General features: G+C 36.4%; 1 protein-coding gene across 3 annotated transcripts in view; it reads left to right on the top strand.

Moving 5' to 3' along the window:
* Positions 1-16,294, top strand: part of LOC139961541 (regulator of nonsense transcripts 2-like) — a 32,926-nt gene that overhangs the window by 5,628 nt on the left and 11,004 nt on the right. For 2 of the 3 annotated variants that reach the window (XM_071960802.1, XM_071960801.1), the window contains exons 4-24: positions 290-334; positions 749-833; positions 1,654-1,730; positions 1,969-2,217; positions 3,365-3,412; positions 4,195-4,364; positions 4,992-5,166; positions 6,585-6,677; positions 7,286-7,325; positions 8,167-8,315; positions 8,778-8,856; positions 9,455-9,637; positions 9,932-10,035; positions 10,209-10,294; positions 11,203-11,311; positions 11,574-11,631; positions 12,045-12,100; positions 12,812-12,928; positions 13,566-13,667; positions 14,379-14,504; positions 14,812-14,973. In XM_071960802.1, coding sequence (XP_071816903.1) covers positions 290-334; positions 749-833; positions 1,654-1,730; positions 1,969-2,217; positions 3,365-3,412; positions 4,195-4,364; positions 4,992-5,166; positions 6,585-6,677; positions 7,286-7,325; positions 8,167-8,315; positions 8,778-8,856; positions 9,455-9,637; positions 9,932-10,035; positions 10,209-10,294; positions 11,203-11,311; positions 11,574-11,631; positions 12,045-12,100; positions 12,812-12,928; positions 13,566-13,667; positions 14,379-14,504; positions 14,812-14,973 — 2,313 coding nt within the window. The remainder of the gene's footprint in view (positions 1-289; positions 335-748; positions 834-1,653; positions 1,731-1,968; positions 2,218-3,364; positions 3,413-4,194; positions 4,365-4,991; positions 5,167-6,584; positions 6,678-7,285; positions 7,326-8,166; positions 8,316-8,777; positions 8,857-9,454; positions 9,638-9,931; positions 10,036-10,208; positions 10,295-11,202; positions 11,312-11,573; positions 11,632-12,044; positions 12,101-12,811; positions 12,929-13,565; positions 13,668-14,378; positions 14,505-14,811; positions 14,974-16,294) is intronic. The other variant, XM_071960803.1, reaches the window with a different exon arrangement.

Genomic DNA, 16,294 nt, shown 5'->3' with positions numbered 1-16,294 from the left:
CTATGATTGGTTTGTTAGAAGATTAAAAGTTTGTTAAAAGAATACTTAAAACAGGGCTTCACTGAATGAACTTGTGTGGTTTCAGTTTAAGTGCTACTCTGAACTTCTCGTTCAAGAGATATCAGTGAATTTGTGTGAATATATCTGTAACGTATGAAAACAATGTTGGTCCTCGTAGGTACAGTAACTGTGTGCCCATGCCTTTGATTTTGACATGTTTCGTAAGAGTGGCACCTCAAAAGGTTTTGGTTAGTAAACTTAACTATTCTGTTTAATATATTTACTTTAGAAACGTCAAGAGGAAGAAGCCAAGATGAGAGAGGAGGAAGAAAAAGTAAGGAAATCATTTATATTTGTCGTAAAATGTTCCACGTGTCAGTTGTATATCTATAAGGGAACCGATTGAAGGGGGGTGGGGGAGGGGTAAGGGAAGGGGTTCTTCTTCAAAGTACAAAACATTTTTATTTTGATTCATCTGCTTAGTTTAGGTTGATGAGAAGTGAAAAACGTTTTGATTTGATTTTGAAGAATCAGCATTGTGGAATAAAAATTTCATGTTTTGTGTAATATTTCTGATTACAATTCTATTGCTAACACTGGATACATGTAGCCTGTGTCATGTCTGTCTGTGTGACCTTTGAAAGTTTCATTACATCTGCTGAGTAGCCGTTCACTAAGTATGACTCTATTTATAACAGAATGTTGATATCATTGCTGGGTGCACTACTGCTTTTATTTCCATTTGCAGAAAAATGCTGCCGAAATGTACAAGGAATCTGTTGAGCGTAAGGAAATCAAACGGTTGACGAGAGACAAGAATCTAAGTGCTGCTGGTATGTACTGTATGCACTATACATAGATCCTTCATTCTTTTGTGATGTCATTACATTTCATTCTAGTAGGCATTACTTCCTTGTCAAGTATCCCTGTGGTTTGTCTAGCCCAGATTGTATACATAGTTATGGTAGGAACCAGTATTTTATTGGAATTTTAAGTAACATGAGATGGATGACAAACTCATCAAACTTGATTAGTAGGTCAAAATGATATTTCCCATGGATTCCAGTTGTAGTTAGAAGTTTTACACAGATTGGTAGGAACAAAAAGGTTAAAAGGGCATTTTTTTGGACCACACTAAATATTTTTGTGTAAATTATTATTACTGATGTGATGAAAAAAAGTAGGACAGGGTTTTGTTTAACAAGCAAGGGAAGATTGGATGTGGAACTGTTGTAGTTGGAAGATTGACATGAGACGGAAGCATTTTAAAGTTTTCGTACCATCAGGTCTGTTATAGAAAAAACTTGTATGGGTAGAAAAGTACACTTATCAGAGAGATTACAGTCCAGAAAGAGGACAAGGAAGGTTAACAGATCATGCTTTTGTTTGCGTTGCGAACGTATGTTTGATTATTAGCAGCCTTAAACCACTTTGATAGCATGTAAACCTATGTCTTGCCCTTATATTTGCATAAAAACTTTGGTCGAAGGTGCAGTATGAATTTAACAACTTAAGAAATGAAACATCTAATACGCACATCGCATTAATCATTGTTATTATTGAATGCTAACATTAGCCTTCATTTTATTTTCAATATTCTTCAATAATATTTGTTTTTTAAAAATCTCCTCTATCAACTTGTCTCAAAAACAGAAAACAGACCGGATGAAGACTTCTTTGTTAGGAAAGACTCCAGTTTGAAGAAAAACACAGCTTTTGTCAAAAAACTGGTAAGCTAAGTAACTAATCCATTATCATACCTCTTGTATATCCGCGACCTTTGTACATATCTGTGGACATCTTGTTGTCTTTCTAAGTTTAATTTTTTTTTATACATCACAGCTGCTTTGTAGTGAGATGTTTCTTACACATTTATGTTAACATGAGCCCAATTTTTACCATCATACATATCTTGCCTCAGTATGTTCTCAAGGTTATGCTTTGGTTATCTTGTTACTTTTTGCCTAGAAAACTTTGACCGAGTCTCAACGAGAGAGTCTGTCGAAGGAGTTTGAAGGGTTAAACTTGACCAAGTATATCAGCGAAGCGGCGACATCTATCTCAGAGGCCAAGATCAAGATGGCCGACATTCCATGTGCAATCTACATGGCGTCCCTGATGCACCGGAGGTATGTAGACTTTGCTGCCCATCTACTGGACGCCATCCAGAGGAGTTTACCGGTGCTGATGAAGAAGGACGAGAAAGATAAGAACATAGTAAGTTAGTCGTCAGTAGAACCGCAACAAATCGCTCTTATTTATGGTCATTTCACCTTCAATGGTAGTTAAGCCGAAGAATTACCTTCATTTTCACTTGAGTCAATGCATTACCTTCAATGGTATTTAAGCCGAAGAATTACCTTCAGTGTTACTTAAGTCAGTGCATCACCTTCAATGGTATTTAAGTCAATGAATTACCTTCAATGTAACTTGAATCAGGCACCATCTTCAATGGTATTTAAGTCAAAGAATTACCTTCAATGTTACTTGAGTCAAGGCATCACCTTCAATGGTATTTAAGTCAATGAATAACCTTCATTGTTACTTGAGTCAGGCACCACCTAGTGTTTAAGTCAAAGAATTACCTTAAATGTTACTTGAGTCAAGGCACCACCTTCAATGGTATTTATGTCGAAGAATTACCTTCAATGTTACTTGAGTCAAGGTATCACCTTCAATGGTATTTAAGTCAATGAATTACCTTCATTGTTACGTGAGTCAAGGCATCACCTTCAATGGTATTTAAGTTAAACAATTACCTTCAATGTTACTTAAGTCAAGGCATAACCTTCAGTGGTATTGAAGACAAACAATTACCTCCAAAGTTTACTTGTGTGCAAGACATTACCTCCAATTTATGAAATATTTGTCTCAAATTAATTATGTCACAGAACTAGGTAAACATGCAGCTACATGGGCAAGTTTAACCGGTGAAAACTCATAATCGAAGATTCGCAAGCTAAAAGTAGCCAGATAATTGTAGCTAGATAATAGTAGCTAGATAATTGAAACTAGCTGTGCAATAAACGTTTATGTAGACAGGTAATAGCAAGGAAAGAAGTGAAGTTTGGCCCTTTGAGGTCTACACACAAACTGTGTTGTGCCTAGCTTGGTCTGTTTTCATTGCGTTAATTAAATACATCTCCTCTAGCTTCCTCTGGTTATGGTTTATACTTAACAATGTTTCGGAGGGACCGATTTGTCTTTGTGAGAAAATGTTGTCATTTGCAATCAGCCATCCAGAAAACTTCTGAATGTTTGATAAAATCACAGCAGTTTCTGATCAAAGCTAATATGTTGCTATCGGATTGACTCTTGGATTGTCTCTCTCTCACATATTTATGCTTTTTTGGTTTTTTTGTAGGTGACCTTTGACCCAAGGATACGTTTGCAGCTGAGGCTCTTAGCTGAGGTAATAGTTAAAGCTTTAATTAGTAGTAATCATTTCTTTTTGTGGTGTAGACTCGCTGCTATACAGTCATAGTATGGTTTTATGCATGTGTTTCAACGGTTAGCACAAATAGATATATCATTAACATATGTTACTTAGCCCAGTATAATATTTTACGGTATTTCATGGTCTCATATTGCAGTGATAATAACACTATTAAGCACATTTGTCAGTGTTGTGGAACAAGAACATGTTTGGAATTATAAAGAATCATGTTAATCAAATCATAAATGTACTTACCATCTTCTTGATAGCTCACTAATTGGTTGTCTTTTGAGAAGGGACCTCTCCTTACCCCCTTCCCCCCCCCCCTCATCCACTTCCTCCTTCCCTCTTCTGCAATCCAAGCCTTCCCATGTTGATGATATTACTTACATTATTAAAGGAAATAACAAAGTTTCAAGTAACTCAAAAAGACACAAAGTATTTGCAATGTGAAGCAGAATCGTGCCCTATATGTCAGGTGTGTGTAAAGAATTTTCACTCTGGCTCTACCCTGTCAAGAGTGAACTGGTAACCCTCTAACACTGTAATAACTTGATTAATCTGAAAACAATGTACCACTATTGTGACATAATATCGAGAAATGCACATATCATATATATACCATATTGTACCATAGCAAATCTTAACATGACCCCTCACTTCAACCAAGAACCCTAAATACCTTGGTTCAAATAATGTTGAAACTAGGTTGAAAACCAGTTTGAAATGTTGAACTCTCTGATATTTGCCTCTTCCAGTTGATAGTTCACGGCATCTTCACAGAGAAAGAAGGTCTGCCCCTCTTAAATAACGCTCTGGCCACCGTTCTGAAATCAGACAGGGAGAACCACTCGAACCTCTCAATTATCATCAGCTTCACCAAGTACTGCGGAGAGGACTTTGCAGGCATCACCTCAAGAAAGAGCAAGTAAGTCAGTTGTAATAGCCAGAGAAGAAAATTGATATGTCTGATCCCCCTCGAGTAGCTTAAATACTGCCCAAGAGAGAAACTTAAATCAGAATGATAAAAGTTTTATACTATCTTTCCCGAACCTCCGTATAAAGATAAAGATTTTGACTGAGAATTGTCCCATTATGTTCAAAAGTTTAGCATTAGTGGCTATATTTTCTTGTATCTGCCTATGAATGATGGGGTAGTTGTGTTAGTATAATAATATTCATCTTGGCCATTCAGGGGAGAACCAATCGTGGTAGAAGTCACATAAAACTGTTTCTCTCTTTTTCTTATTTCACTGAAAAACAAACTTGAAATAAAATTATAATGTAAAAGTAGTTATGTTATTATTTCCTCTGGGACACTCCTAGTTTGATTGGGATCACTTCATTCACTCATACTAAGAGAAATTTTCTTGAGAAAATTCAAGAAATGGAATGAAATCAAATGTCATTTAATGCAGAGAAGTGTCAATTAAAGGAATAAATATTAGTTTGAACTAAGTTAATAACAGTTGTTATTATACTATTTATTCCTTTTTACCTTAAGCTGATGGCTATTTTCCTTGTTTTTTCCCCAATATCTGATACCTTATTCCAGACTTTTAGCCCAGAAGTACGGCCACGAGCTGCTGACGAGTGAGGTTGTATCTCCACAACCAAAGACAGCTTACCGTCATCTTCTGAAGGATCATTTTATAGTTCTCTCTAAACACCTCAAAGATGAGCATAAAGCGCTTAAAAACTTAGAAAGACACAGTAGAAAGATTCTGCAGGTAAAGATTAAACTTTCTTTGTCATTGGTTTTTATTTAGATAAACTGCTTTTTTTGGCCAATGTTTTCTGTCAGAGTGAGAAAAAATCCCCCTTTTTTTAAAATAGTTCAAAAGTATTTTGTAATGTGACCAGTGCTGTAAAATTTACAACTATTTGCAGGCATCTCCTGTTAAATTACTATTAATTTATTTATTAATTTATATCTAATGAATTAATTATTACTAATCAACAACTAGTTGACATGTTTATTCTTCTAAATGAGTGCAAAATTATTGGCTTTTTCTTTTTCTCTTTGATCAATCAGTTTGACAAGCCATAGAGGTTAATGTATCTTGGCAATGCCTGTATCTGTGTCTCTTTACTCAGTGCAAAGGCTAGTTTAAACTATTGTTTCCACATCAGGTGGTTAACCAAAATGAGCGCATAATTAGGTCAAAGTTCAGTGGGTCAAGGAAGGTTCCAACATGGATGTATTAAATACTTCTCTTTACAACGATTTAGTCTGACATTTTGCTTTATAGGTTGGTAAAAATGGTACAGAAGCGAACCATTTCTTAAAGTAACTTTCACATGTATGCTAGCAAAAATCATCTGTGGGTAGAAGTGTATAGGGATTTGTACAGGGGTCATTTGGAAGTAACCTTCCACTGAAAGGAAAGAGGATTCAAAGTCAATCCTCATGCTAAGAGTTTTGCAAGATTGGTGTAAACAGTTGAGTGTAAAGAGACATGCACACCTAGAGTTACAAAGAATAGGTCAGAGGTCATGTTGAGCTGGAGATCATTCATACTTAGTAAAGATTCCTAAATCCTATTGGTCCGTTCAGGTCAGCTGACCGTGGTTAATCCTGTGAGTAACGCACGGTAAAATTACGGGGCATCACTTTAATAAATCTTTGGTTATATGTAACCAAAAATGTTTTGTTTTATGATTTTTGCCCCACACAAATGGTAGTGTATGAATGAACGGGGTTAATCAACGGTCTAGCGTGCGTTACTCACATGATTAATGCACTCCGGGTGTTAATGCTATCGCTGGATGCACTCGGGCTCCGCCCTCGTGCATCGCTTGCATTATCCCCCAATCGTGCATTAATCCTGTGAGTAACGCACGCTAGACCATTGATTAACCCCTTATTATCATGGTGTAAACCTGTAATCAGTAAATTCTAGAGTGTTTGTGTCACTGTCTCTATTACCCTCTATTAACAACAGGGAGGAGGGAGGGGGGGTGGTGTGGGGTCTACTGCTGTTTACCCTTCACTTTTATTGAGTTACTACGTTGTATATGAGTGAAAATAGCCAAAAAAGACATTCAACCTTTTACAGTCACTTCATTTCCAATCAATTATGATCGTAATTAAGTCAAATTGACTGATTATTTATAATATAATTAATTATTTAATATGGTCTTTCAGACAAAAGGAGAGTTGAGCACAGAGAGAAGAAAGACATTAGAAGAAACCCAGACAGCATTTCAGAAGTTACAGATCAACACATCAAATTTTTCTGTGAGTAGAACTGAAGCTATTTTAGAAAAATTTGTTATTAAAGATTTTTCATTAAGAATTGAATTATGTATTAGTGCTGAAAGTCGTAATCGATTAATCGCCAGTAGTCGCGATTACACTTTGGAAGTTCGATTAATCACTTAGTGATGTGATAGCAATGACCCATATCAACACTTCACCTAGTGATGTGATAGCAATGACCCATATCAACACTTCACTCAGTGATATGATAGCAATCACCCATATCAACACTTCACTTAGTGATATGATAGCAATGACCCATATCAACACTTCACCTAGTGATGTGAGAGCAATGACCCATATCAACACTTCACTTAGAGATGTGATAGCAATGACCCATATCAACACTTCACCTAGTGATGTGATAGCAATGACCCATATCAACACTTCACTTAGAGATGTGATAGCAATGACCCATATCAACACTTCACCTAGTGATGTGGTAGCAATGACCCATATCAACACTTCACTTACAGATGTGAGAGCAATGACCCGTATATCAACACTTTGCCAACCACTTTTGTGCACTTCTTCAATGAATTACTTGGAGTTCATTATCTTATAATTTTAATTTCTTCTGTTGACAGGATCTGATTGATGAAGATATGCCAGATTTACCTAAAGATGGTAACTAACTTTTCTGATCATATTTATAAATTCTATGAAGTTTGTTCATGTTTAGTTAATGAGTAGATAAAATGTGTCAACTTATGCAAAGGAAAGTGTTTAATCAACTTAACTTAAATTCTTTATAGGTCAGTATGGGCTAGAAGTATGAAAGCATCATCAAATTGTAATGAGGTAAAAAGAAAAACATGTGAGAATTATTATCATGTCATGTCATATAGTATGTTGTTCCTAACAAATTGTGGAATTAGAGTTGGTTTTGTTACTTTGGTTCTACAACAGGAAAGTATTCTTTCAGTATTTCTTCTTATGACTTTCCATTTAAAAAAATTATTTAAATAGATGCGTTGAGAGTATCTCAGATGATTTAACAAGTTTTTATTTTATTTTCATGTTTTAATGGTAAGAGATAATTAGTGTTACATTTTGGTAATATTCTAATGAAAACTTCACTTATATGATTCCCTTTAAAGTGATACATTTTGTTTAAAATAACTCTATGAGTTTTGTGTGCAGTGGGTGGGTCAATGTTGAAGGACAGTTGCAATAGAAGAAGGTAAGGTACCACAGAGTGACATGCAAGTAATTGTTTTGATAATAACTCACATTAATCAGCTGTTGGAGGGTCAACAGAAAAGAACAAAAAATATTTATTTTCTACTTTTTGTTCCTGTCACACTTTACCATGTCCACAAAGAGACAATAACATTGACCTTAAAGGTACATGTCACATGTCACTTTTCATAAGTAACACCTAGAAGTATGCTGCCCTCATGATATGTCGAACAGTCTTCACTCCCGCTTCTTTTTTTACCTCCTAAATCTCTCTCTGTCTTTACAGAGGTCGATGAAGATGATCTCCTGACCATTGACTTTCTCCATCCTGAGAAAAATATGGCCGATTTTGACTTTGAAAATTCTCGCTGGGAGGATGAAGACACTCGGACGTTTCATGAAAATTTGATTGACCTGAGGACTATGGTTCCGGCAGTAAGTAACTCTTGCAATTGGATTCTTTTCTTTTAAACTTCTGTAAGTAATCTCAGCTGTCTGTCATTCATAGGTTGCATCCACTCACCTTTAAATAAAAACCAGAAATGTTTTTGTTTAGAATCCCCTTTTGCATTTATTTGTTATTTTTCATGACATAATCAGGTTGTATGATAGACTCTTGCATTTTTTTAGGCCCTTCCTTTAAGACAAATATTTCAATTTCCCTCTCTGTGCCCTCCTTGCCAAAAGTGGCCATTTTTTTTAAGGACGGTGTACTAGACTCGAAAGCATAAAAGAGTCAGGCATGGTGAAATTTTGTGACAACATGTGTTCTTGCTGATGAGAGATTATAGATATGTGTAGATGTGGATGAATTTTATGCAACATTTTGATCTTCATCCAGTGGTGGCTGTAACAAGCCTTGATCTTTTCTCTCTTTTTTTGGCTATTTTTTGACAGATATTGTTCAAGAATTGTGCCAAAATCAAGACTCCTGAAGAGACCAGTTCAGCGGAGGACATGAAGAAGTTAGAAGAAGGTACGAACTAACAAATATGACCCTGTGAGCTATAGTCGATAAAGCATATGTATGGTTCACCGTTTGAATCCTAGATCCCAATGGTATGACAGTTTTGTGAACTTCTGATATGAAAAGCATCATTGATGCTTTCACATATTACTGCAAAGATCTTGTCGGTGAGAAACTGAGAGAAACGTGGAATGCCGCTTGTGGTTTGGATTCTTGTCAGCCCTACATGAGTGAACAATTTAAATTGTAATCTCTTATCATTCTGGTCTTAAGTTACCCTTTCAATTATTTTGGAAGATTGAAAATCATGTATGAAACATCTTCTCTGTTTATTCTACTATCATATAATATTTCAATGTTGTACATGTTATTTTATGGTAATATTTTTCAATCTGTATGAAACATTGAATGTTCCTAGAGAGAAAATTTTTTTTTATTTGTATCCAATTAACATATCAGTGAAAACAAATGAAACAGTGTTTCATTTTTAACAATCTGTATATAACAATATGTATGTAAATGGTTAAAGTATACCATGGCATACCGACAACATGGCGACCAACCTAGAGGTGCTTTAAAGTGACATCATTATACCATTTGTTTTTAGATTTGAAAATGATGGAGATCACTGAAAGTTCAGAGACAGAGAGCCAGGCCAGCAAGGGCACCGCAGAGGGAGAGGAGGACCCATCTCTACCCCTGGAGGCAGAAATGGTGGTAGAGGAGGTGGAACCTGAGGAGGACCAGGTGCTGGAAGAAGATCAAGAGGGAGAAGTGGAGCAAGAGGGTGGTGAGACTTCTCTTATAATGTTATGTAAGGAACGGCGGTGTTGGAGGAGAGTGGGAAAGGTTCACCCCCCCTCCCACACCCCTATCCCACCCCATCCTTAGCAGGTAATGAAACAAACCCATGGCCAGAGGTGTACAAGAGTTTGCACAACTTTTTTATTTGTGTGTGTGACAATAATGACACTTGAATAGACTGGAATCAAAGATGGAAAGATATGAGCCAGATCCAGGTTATAATCTATTTGTTTCCTTCACATTCAGCTATAATGAGTGATATTTTATTTATTTTTTATAGAAGCTGAGGATGGTGAAACCAACCCTAACATGAGTATGAAGGTGATGCTGGATACTTTCTTACAGAAGCTTCCAACATGCATCAACAGGGACTTTATAGATAAGGTAAGAAGTCATAGCCATGGAGAGAGGAATGTTTAATTGTTAGAGGTAATAATTGTGGTACTTTGATCAAGAGGGAATATATTTTAATGTTATATACTTACCTATTCAGTGAAGTAGGAATAATATGATATGGGCCCCTCAAACCTTCTTTGCTAATTTATTTTCTGTAACAGGCAGCAGTGGAGTTTTGTATGAATCTTAACACCAAGGCCAACCGAAAGAGACTGGTGCAGTGCCTTGTGGATGTCCCCCGTCAAAGGTAAAGTGACGTTTGCTCTCTTTTACCTTTGTTCTGTAGAGGGGGGTGTTGATTAAATCATAGTTCCTGATTATGTTTTTGTGAAAGGTGCTGAAAAGAGCAGGTTTCATAGGTCCTTGCATAAAAGAATCGTTGGTTAGAAGGCAACTTTGTGATATTTTCCAGGTACTTTGATGAAAGTATTTCAAAAACTAAACCACAGAGCCAAATCAAAGACATCCTTTTGACACTTGACCGTAATTTTTTTTTTTTTTTTTGCTTAAACATGTAAAAAGTGACTGTTTACCATCCCACCGTTACATTTTCTTACATGAAATGTTTTCCTGTACGATATGCTGCCAGTTTCTAATGAAGAAAGAGTCGAAACTTTGCCCCTTCATCGAGACAATTTTGATCCAAATGGCTTGTTTAAATCCATGGGCCAGACTATGAACTTTAATCCTTTCTTTGTACTAATGAGAGCAAGGTAGTGAAGTGGTTAAGGCAGTAGACTTGTGATCTAAGGCTTGCAGGTTTGATTCCTGGCCAGATCATTACGTTGTGTCCTTGGTCAAGGCACTTTATCTCCATTGCCCCTTTCACCCAGGTGTATAAATGGGGACCTGTGAGATAAACTGTCAGTTGGGCGCTGTTTAGCTGATGCCATGTGGAGGGATTGTCTTTAATTTGTTTGACAGTGTATCGTTGACCAGGGTAATATTGTGATGCCGCCTTAAGCACCATTATTGGTGATATTGTCTGTGCTTTATAAATCCTCAATATTATTATTATTAATATTATTATTACTAATCAGTCTTGTGTTATTATCTTGTGTGGTATTCAGCTTTTATCATGGATGTTAAGATAAATAGTAATGTTAATGTTACTAATGTTAATAGTAATGTGTAATTCCTCTTTCTGTCTTGTAGGTTGGATCTACTTCCATTCTACTCTAGACTCGTCGCTACTTTACACTCCTGTATGTCAGACGTTGCCACAAACCTGGCAGATAAATTAAAAATGAACTTCAGGTACCATGTGAGTATCCTTCTTCTAACATGAGAATGTGTAAAACTAAGTTGGCCTGTCCAGCTCTTTAGTGGATAAACAGTTTGCTAACAGTTTTTGTTTTGTTTTGATCATAAAAATTAGATCATTTCCATTGACAGTTCAAGCTTGTGGCGCACATGTTGCAAATATTGGTTTTTTGTAAGGTTTCCTTATATAGATTTCCTAACTCTGCTTATGTTTCGTACCTACAATTTAAGCTTCAAATTTGTTATTATTTTTTTCCCAACAGCTTCGTAAAAAAGATCAAATGCACATAGAAAGCAAGATAAAGACAGTACGGTTCATAGGTAAGCTTCTGGGTTTTTTTGTTTTATTTTCATTCAAGCGAAAATGCTTGAAAGTTTTGGATCACTTGTGAGATCAGTTCTTATTTTTTAAATTTTTTATTTTGTTATTTTTGTAATCAGTATTATTTCTTTTCAATGCAGAGCTTAACTATCCTTTCTGTTTTGTGGCAGAAATGATCTCTTGAACCAATTTCTATCTTCAGTAAGGTTGGTGTTTCTTTCATGGGAATGCCTTGTAAAGGAGATTTACATACTTGTTCACATTACTCACAATGGCTTAAATTTTTCTCAATTTAATAAAAAAATATATATTTATGTAATTGTGCAACATTTCTACATCTTCTCTTGGCAGTGTTAGTGAACATTAGGTCAAAAATGTAGTTTCTTAGATACATTTTGCTTTCTGTTGACAGGTGAATTGACTAAATTCAAGATGTACCCTAAAGTGGAAACTTTACAGTGCTTGAAGGTGACTAGTTTTCCTACCATTATTGTAATTTAGAGGCATACTACTATTAGGTGTAGTATGAATGTATGAATTGAATGTAGAGTCCAAAGAGCATATTCCAGCTTAAAGACTCCTTTTCTGTAACATTATATATGAGTTGCTGTAGTATATAACATTACCGAGGGGGGAAGGGTGTTTCAGGGCAGCAGGCCAGGGCCACTCTGGGTAGAGTACAGCTACAGTATTGTCCGTTGGATTTCTGGTGGGATCTGGAGGGTCTGGTCATGTCAGTGCAGAGGGTCTACTAAAATCTATCCTGGATAATGTACAGTATCAGAAGTATAGTTTTTCATGTGTCTCTTCGTTTTGCAATTTCTGTGTTTTTTTGTTGGCATTTTAATATAGCATTCCGTAGCAAGTGTAGTTATAAATGAACAAGGAAATTTTTTGTTAAAATGGCAGTCAAATCATTGACCTCAATAAAGACAAGGTTAGCGAATGAGGAATCGTTGAAAAAGTTGGGCTGGCTGGCTCAGTCGGTAGAGAACTTGACTTGACTTGTACCCCTGAGATTGATTGGTTCGAACAACTTTGCTCAAACTTTTTGCTTGTTCAAATTTTTGTGGATAATTTCCCCCGTCAGTTTGTGTGACTGATTGTTTGTTGTTTATTTTTGTCGTAATCAATAAACAAATATTTAATCACTCTTTTGTTTCTGTCTTCCCCCTATAGTCTCTTTTACAGGACTTCCGGCACCATAACATCGATATGGCCTGTGCAGTGCTCGAGACCTGTGGCAGATTCCTCTATCGAACAGCTGACTCTCACCTCAGAGTCAAAATATTGCTGGTAATAACATCTAAGAGATAGATTTTGCACACACAAACTGATTCATCTGTCTAATTTATTTATTGTACTTGGATTACAATTTTGTCATGGTTAACATTTCTATAAAAAAATCAAATCTTTGCGACACATTCTCCTAGGTCTATAGCAATTATTGCATCACATACATACCTAGGGCTAGCTAAGCTGAACTGTACTTTTAGTTTTGTCAAATAAGGAGCCTAACTAATAGTCCATGGCACCAGTTTTTGGATGGAAAAAATATTTGACATTGTTTGTAACCAGTCAGTGACGTAATTCCGTGTGGGAGAACAAAGAGGCAGATCTTTGTTAGGTAGATCTAGGCAGATCTTTGCACCTGGTCGCAATGCCTCAGTGACCAAAATGCAATCAACAGCTGTAAAATTTGACTGTTATGTTATACAGAAGCATGAAAACAATATGCAATGTTGTGTTGGACACAAACTTGTTCTCAAAATTCTCCTCACACAAGACCTGTGGTTGTTTTTGCGTTCCAACATTGTTAATTGCAATTAATGTAATCCTTATAAAGAAAAGAAAATTTTGAAATGGGTTTCCTCGCTTGACGCCCATAGTTGCAGAGTAATATATATTATTTCTTTTTCTTCCCCTATGATAGGACATGATGATGAGAAAGAAATCCAGAATGCCCCTGGACGACAGACACAACACCATGATAGAGAATGCATTCTATTACTGTAACCCTCCAGAGGTCCAAAAAGTAAGTTTCATCATCTCACAATTCATTAGTGGCAACAATAATTCTGTCTTATAAATGAAACTCTTTATTAAGGGTTTGCTCCCTTTCTCATGAATGTCAAAGCCATGTGATTGTTTATGTGTCATGTTCAGCTTCTTTGTTTTGTTATACGGTTTATGTATAAGCTATGTCACCAAGTTTGCCAACCGGCACAGAATAACCATGACATCACAGATTGTGGGCCAAGCCAATTGTCGCGTATTTAAGATCCATGTCACAAAAGAGAGAAAAACTTTTACCAATATTTACTTATATAAAATGTAGACTAAGGCTTACGTTTAGCACTCTGACACAATTTTAGTTTTGATGCAAGTTTAGGGAGTTAAAATCATATCCAATGCATGGGAGCTCCTTTTCTTGTCCACTAGTAGTGATTTTACCCAAAGGTGTTCTACGTTTACCCCCGAGCAGAAAGGGGCTTCGTTGCAGTCCAGTGACAACCAGGAGTTTGTTTATCAAGAGCTGGCAAGCCTTTATACCCTATGGCCAACCTCAACTCAAAATAAAAACTTTCTGTTCCCCCAAACAGACATCCCAATTGTTACCTGGCCCTGCGTAAACTAGAAACTCAAACTTCCAAGATCTTTGTTACTTTGAAGTTACTGGCATGTTCTATCATTCTCTATAGTTTCTTCTCTTTTTTCCCCGTTTATTTCTGTTTGTCATATCTAGGCAGAGAGGAAGGTACGTCCCCCGATGCACGAATACATCCGAAAACTTCTCTTCAAGGATCTTTCCAAAAATATGGTTGAGAAGGTCTTGAAGCAAATGAGGAAACTAGACTGGACAGATCAAAAGGTAATCAGGATTACTGGAATAATCATGTCTGGAAATGTCGGCCAAATTAGATACATTTTTAATTCATTGGACAAAAATTTCACACTTTTTACAAAGTTACAATTGTCCCTACAAATGTAGCATAACAGCAACACAACTCTTTCACAGAAAAGCAAATGGAAGTCAACATGAAGGAATGATGATGTGTGTGCATGCAGGGGTGCGGGGAGGGGTGTGAGAGGGGGTCCACTTTAGAATAACCGAAAAATATTACTTTTTGGACATTGTTGTATATTTTTTCGCCTTATTCGTTTTCATCATCTGACAGGTGAAATTGTACGCCATGAAGTGTCTGTCGAGCGTGTGGAATATCAAGTTTGGTAACATTCACTGCATGGCAAACTTAGTGGCTGGACTGGTGAGTTACTATGACAACGTGGGAATCTACGTGGTGGATGGTGTCCTGGAGGACATCCGGGCTGGTATGGAGGTATGTGGAACGCCTGTCACTTCATATTATTAAGTTATGTAAACTACATTAAGCTTTACACCTGATGTGATCTTGTTTGATCAAAGTTTGCAATATCGCTCTAGACGATAAATTCTTACATTTTCAAAAGAAGATAATATTGGGTGGCCGATCTAGGATATCTCGAAAAGGCAGATATGACTGGTGACAAGGTTACAAGGGAAATTGAGTTGAAAAGTAAGGAATGCCAAACATGCCAAAATATTTCCATAGTACACCTTGTTTTTTTATCAAAGTTCTGTTCGTAGGTAAGTTTACATGCCAAGAATCTTTAGAAGGGAGTGCCCAGGCTCTAGATCCACTCCTGAAATTAAGGAGATTTCTGTAAGAAAACAGTGCTTTATATTAAAGAGAGATCTTTAAGGGAAGCCAAGAGCATTTCCAGATATTTAGCAGTGGAAGGTTGAGATATTCACCCTTTCTAGTAAGACATCATATATCCAACTACTGTCAATAAATACCAAACCTCTCAGTTACATCTTTATTCTAACTTTATATTCTTTATATTCCAAATTTGATTTCAAATGTTGAATTGGAAGTCACCCGACATGTAAGTTGTAATCCATAAGCACTTGCTCGTTTTTCCCACATTTGCGGGCGCTTAAGCGTCGTAAAAGTAACTGCTGATTATTATTATGATTATTTTGATAGATATCTTTAAATTCAGATCTGTAAAATTTGCTGTATGTGTGTACTAATTCAACCACCCAATGTTTTGCCAGCTGTCTTTTACTCGGTTAGAAATTTTGCCCAGTTTCAGGAATTTCATTAGTCGCACTAATTCTTGAGCCAGTGTAGTCTGTCCTAACATGCAAAGTGAATATCAACCAGTTCAGTTGTGTTCACTATTTGTAGGATATATTCACGAGTGAATACCCTGTTTTCTGTTTTATGGAAGACGGTTACATCATCAAAGTTGAAATATCTTTATGTGACAAAGGAAACCTGGAAAGAAAATTTGGAAACAGGGAAAAGTATATCATGTACGGATTTGCAAGTTCAGCACCAACTGGGCTGACCAGCTCTAAGTGAGATGACATCCCCCTTAATCAGTCTTCTGTTGTGGCTTTTCTCAAGGAAATTGTTCAATTTTACTGACTTTGTGATGTAAATTCAAACTATGTTTCATTCCAAAAGCCGGAAAGTTACATCTTTAGAGATTCCCAAAGGTGCCAGTTTTTGTCATTCCCTACATGTGGATAAATTATAAGTTAGACGGTATGTAATAATTGGCAGGTTTTACCATTTTGAAAGTGCAAAACTTCCCTGTTGTCAAGTATAT

Source organism: Apostichopus japonicus, chromosome 20 (assembly GCF_037975245.1).
Source record: "Apostichopus japonicus isolate 1M-3 chromosome 20, ASM3797524v1, whole genome shotgun sequence".
Classification (NCBI taxonomy): domain Eukaryota; kingdom Metazoa; phylum Echinodermata; class Holothuroidea; order Aspidochirotida; family Stichopodidae; genus Apostichopus; species Apostichopus japonicus.
The sequence above is the reverse complement of the archived record's forward strand: the minus strand, read 5'-3'. Positions and strand labels throughout refer to the sequence as shown.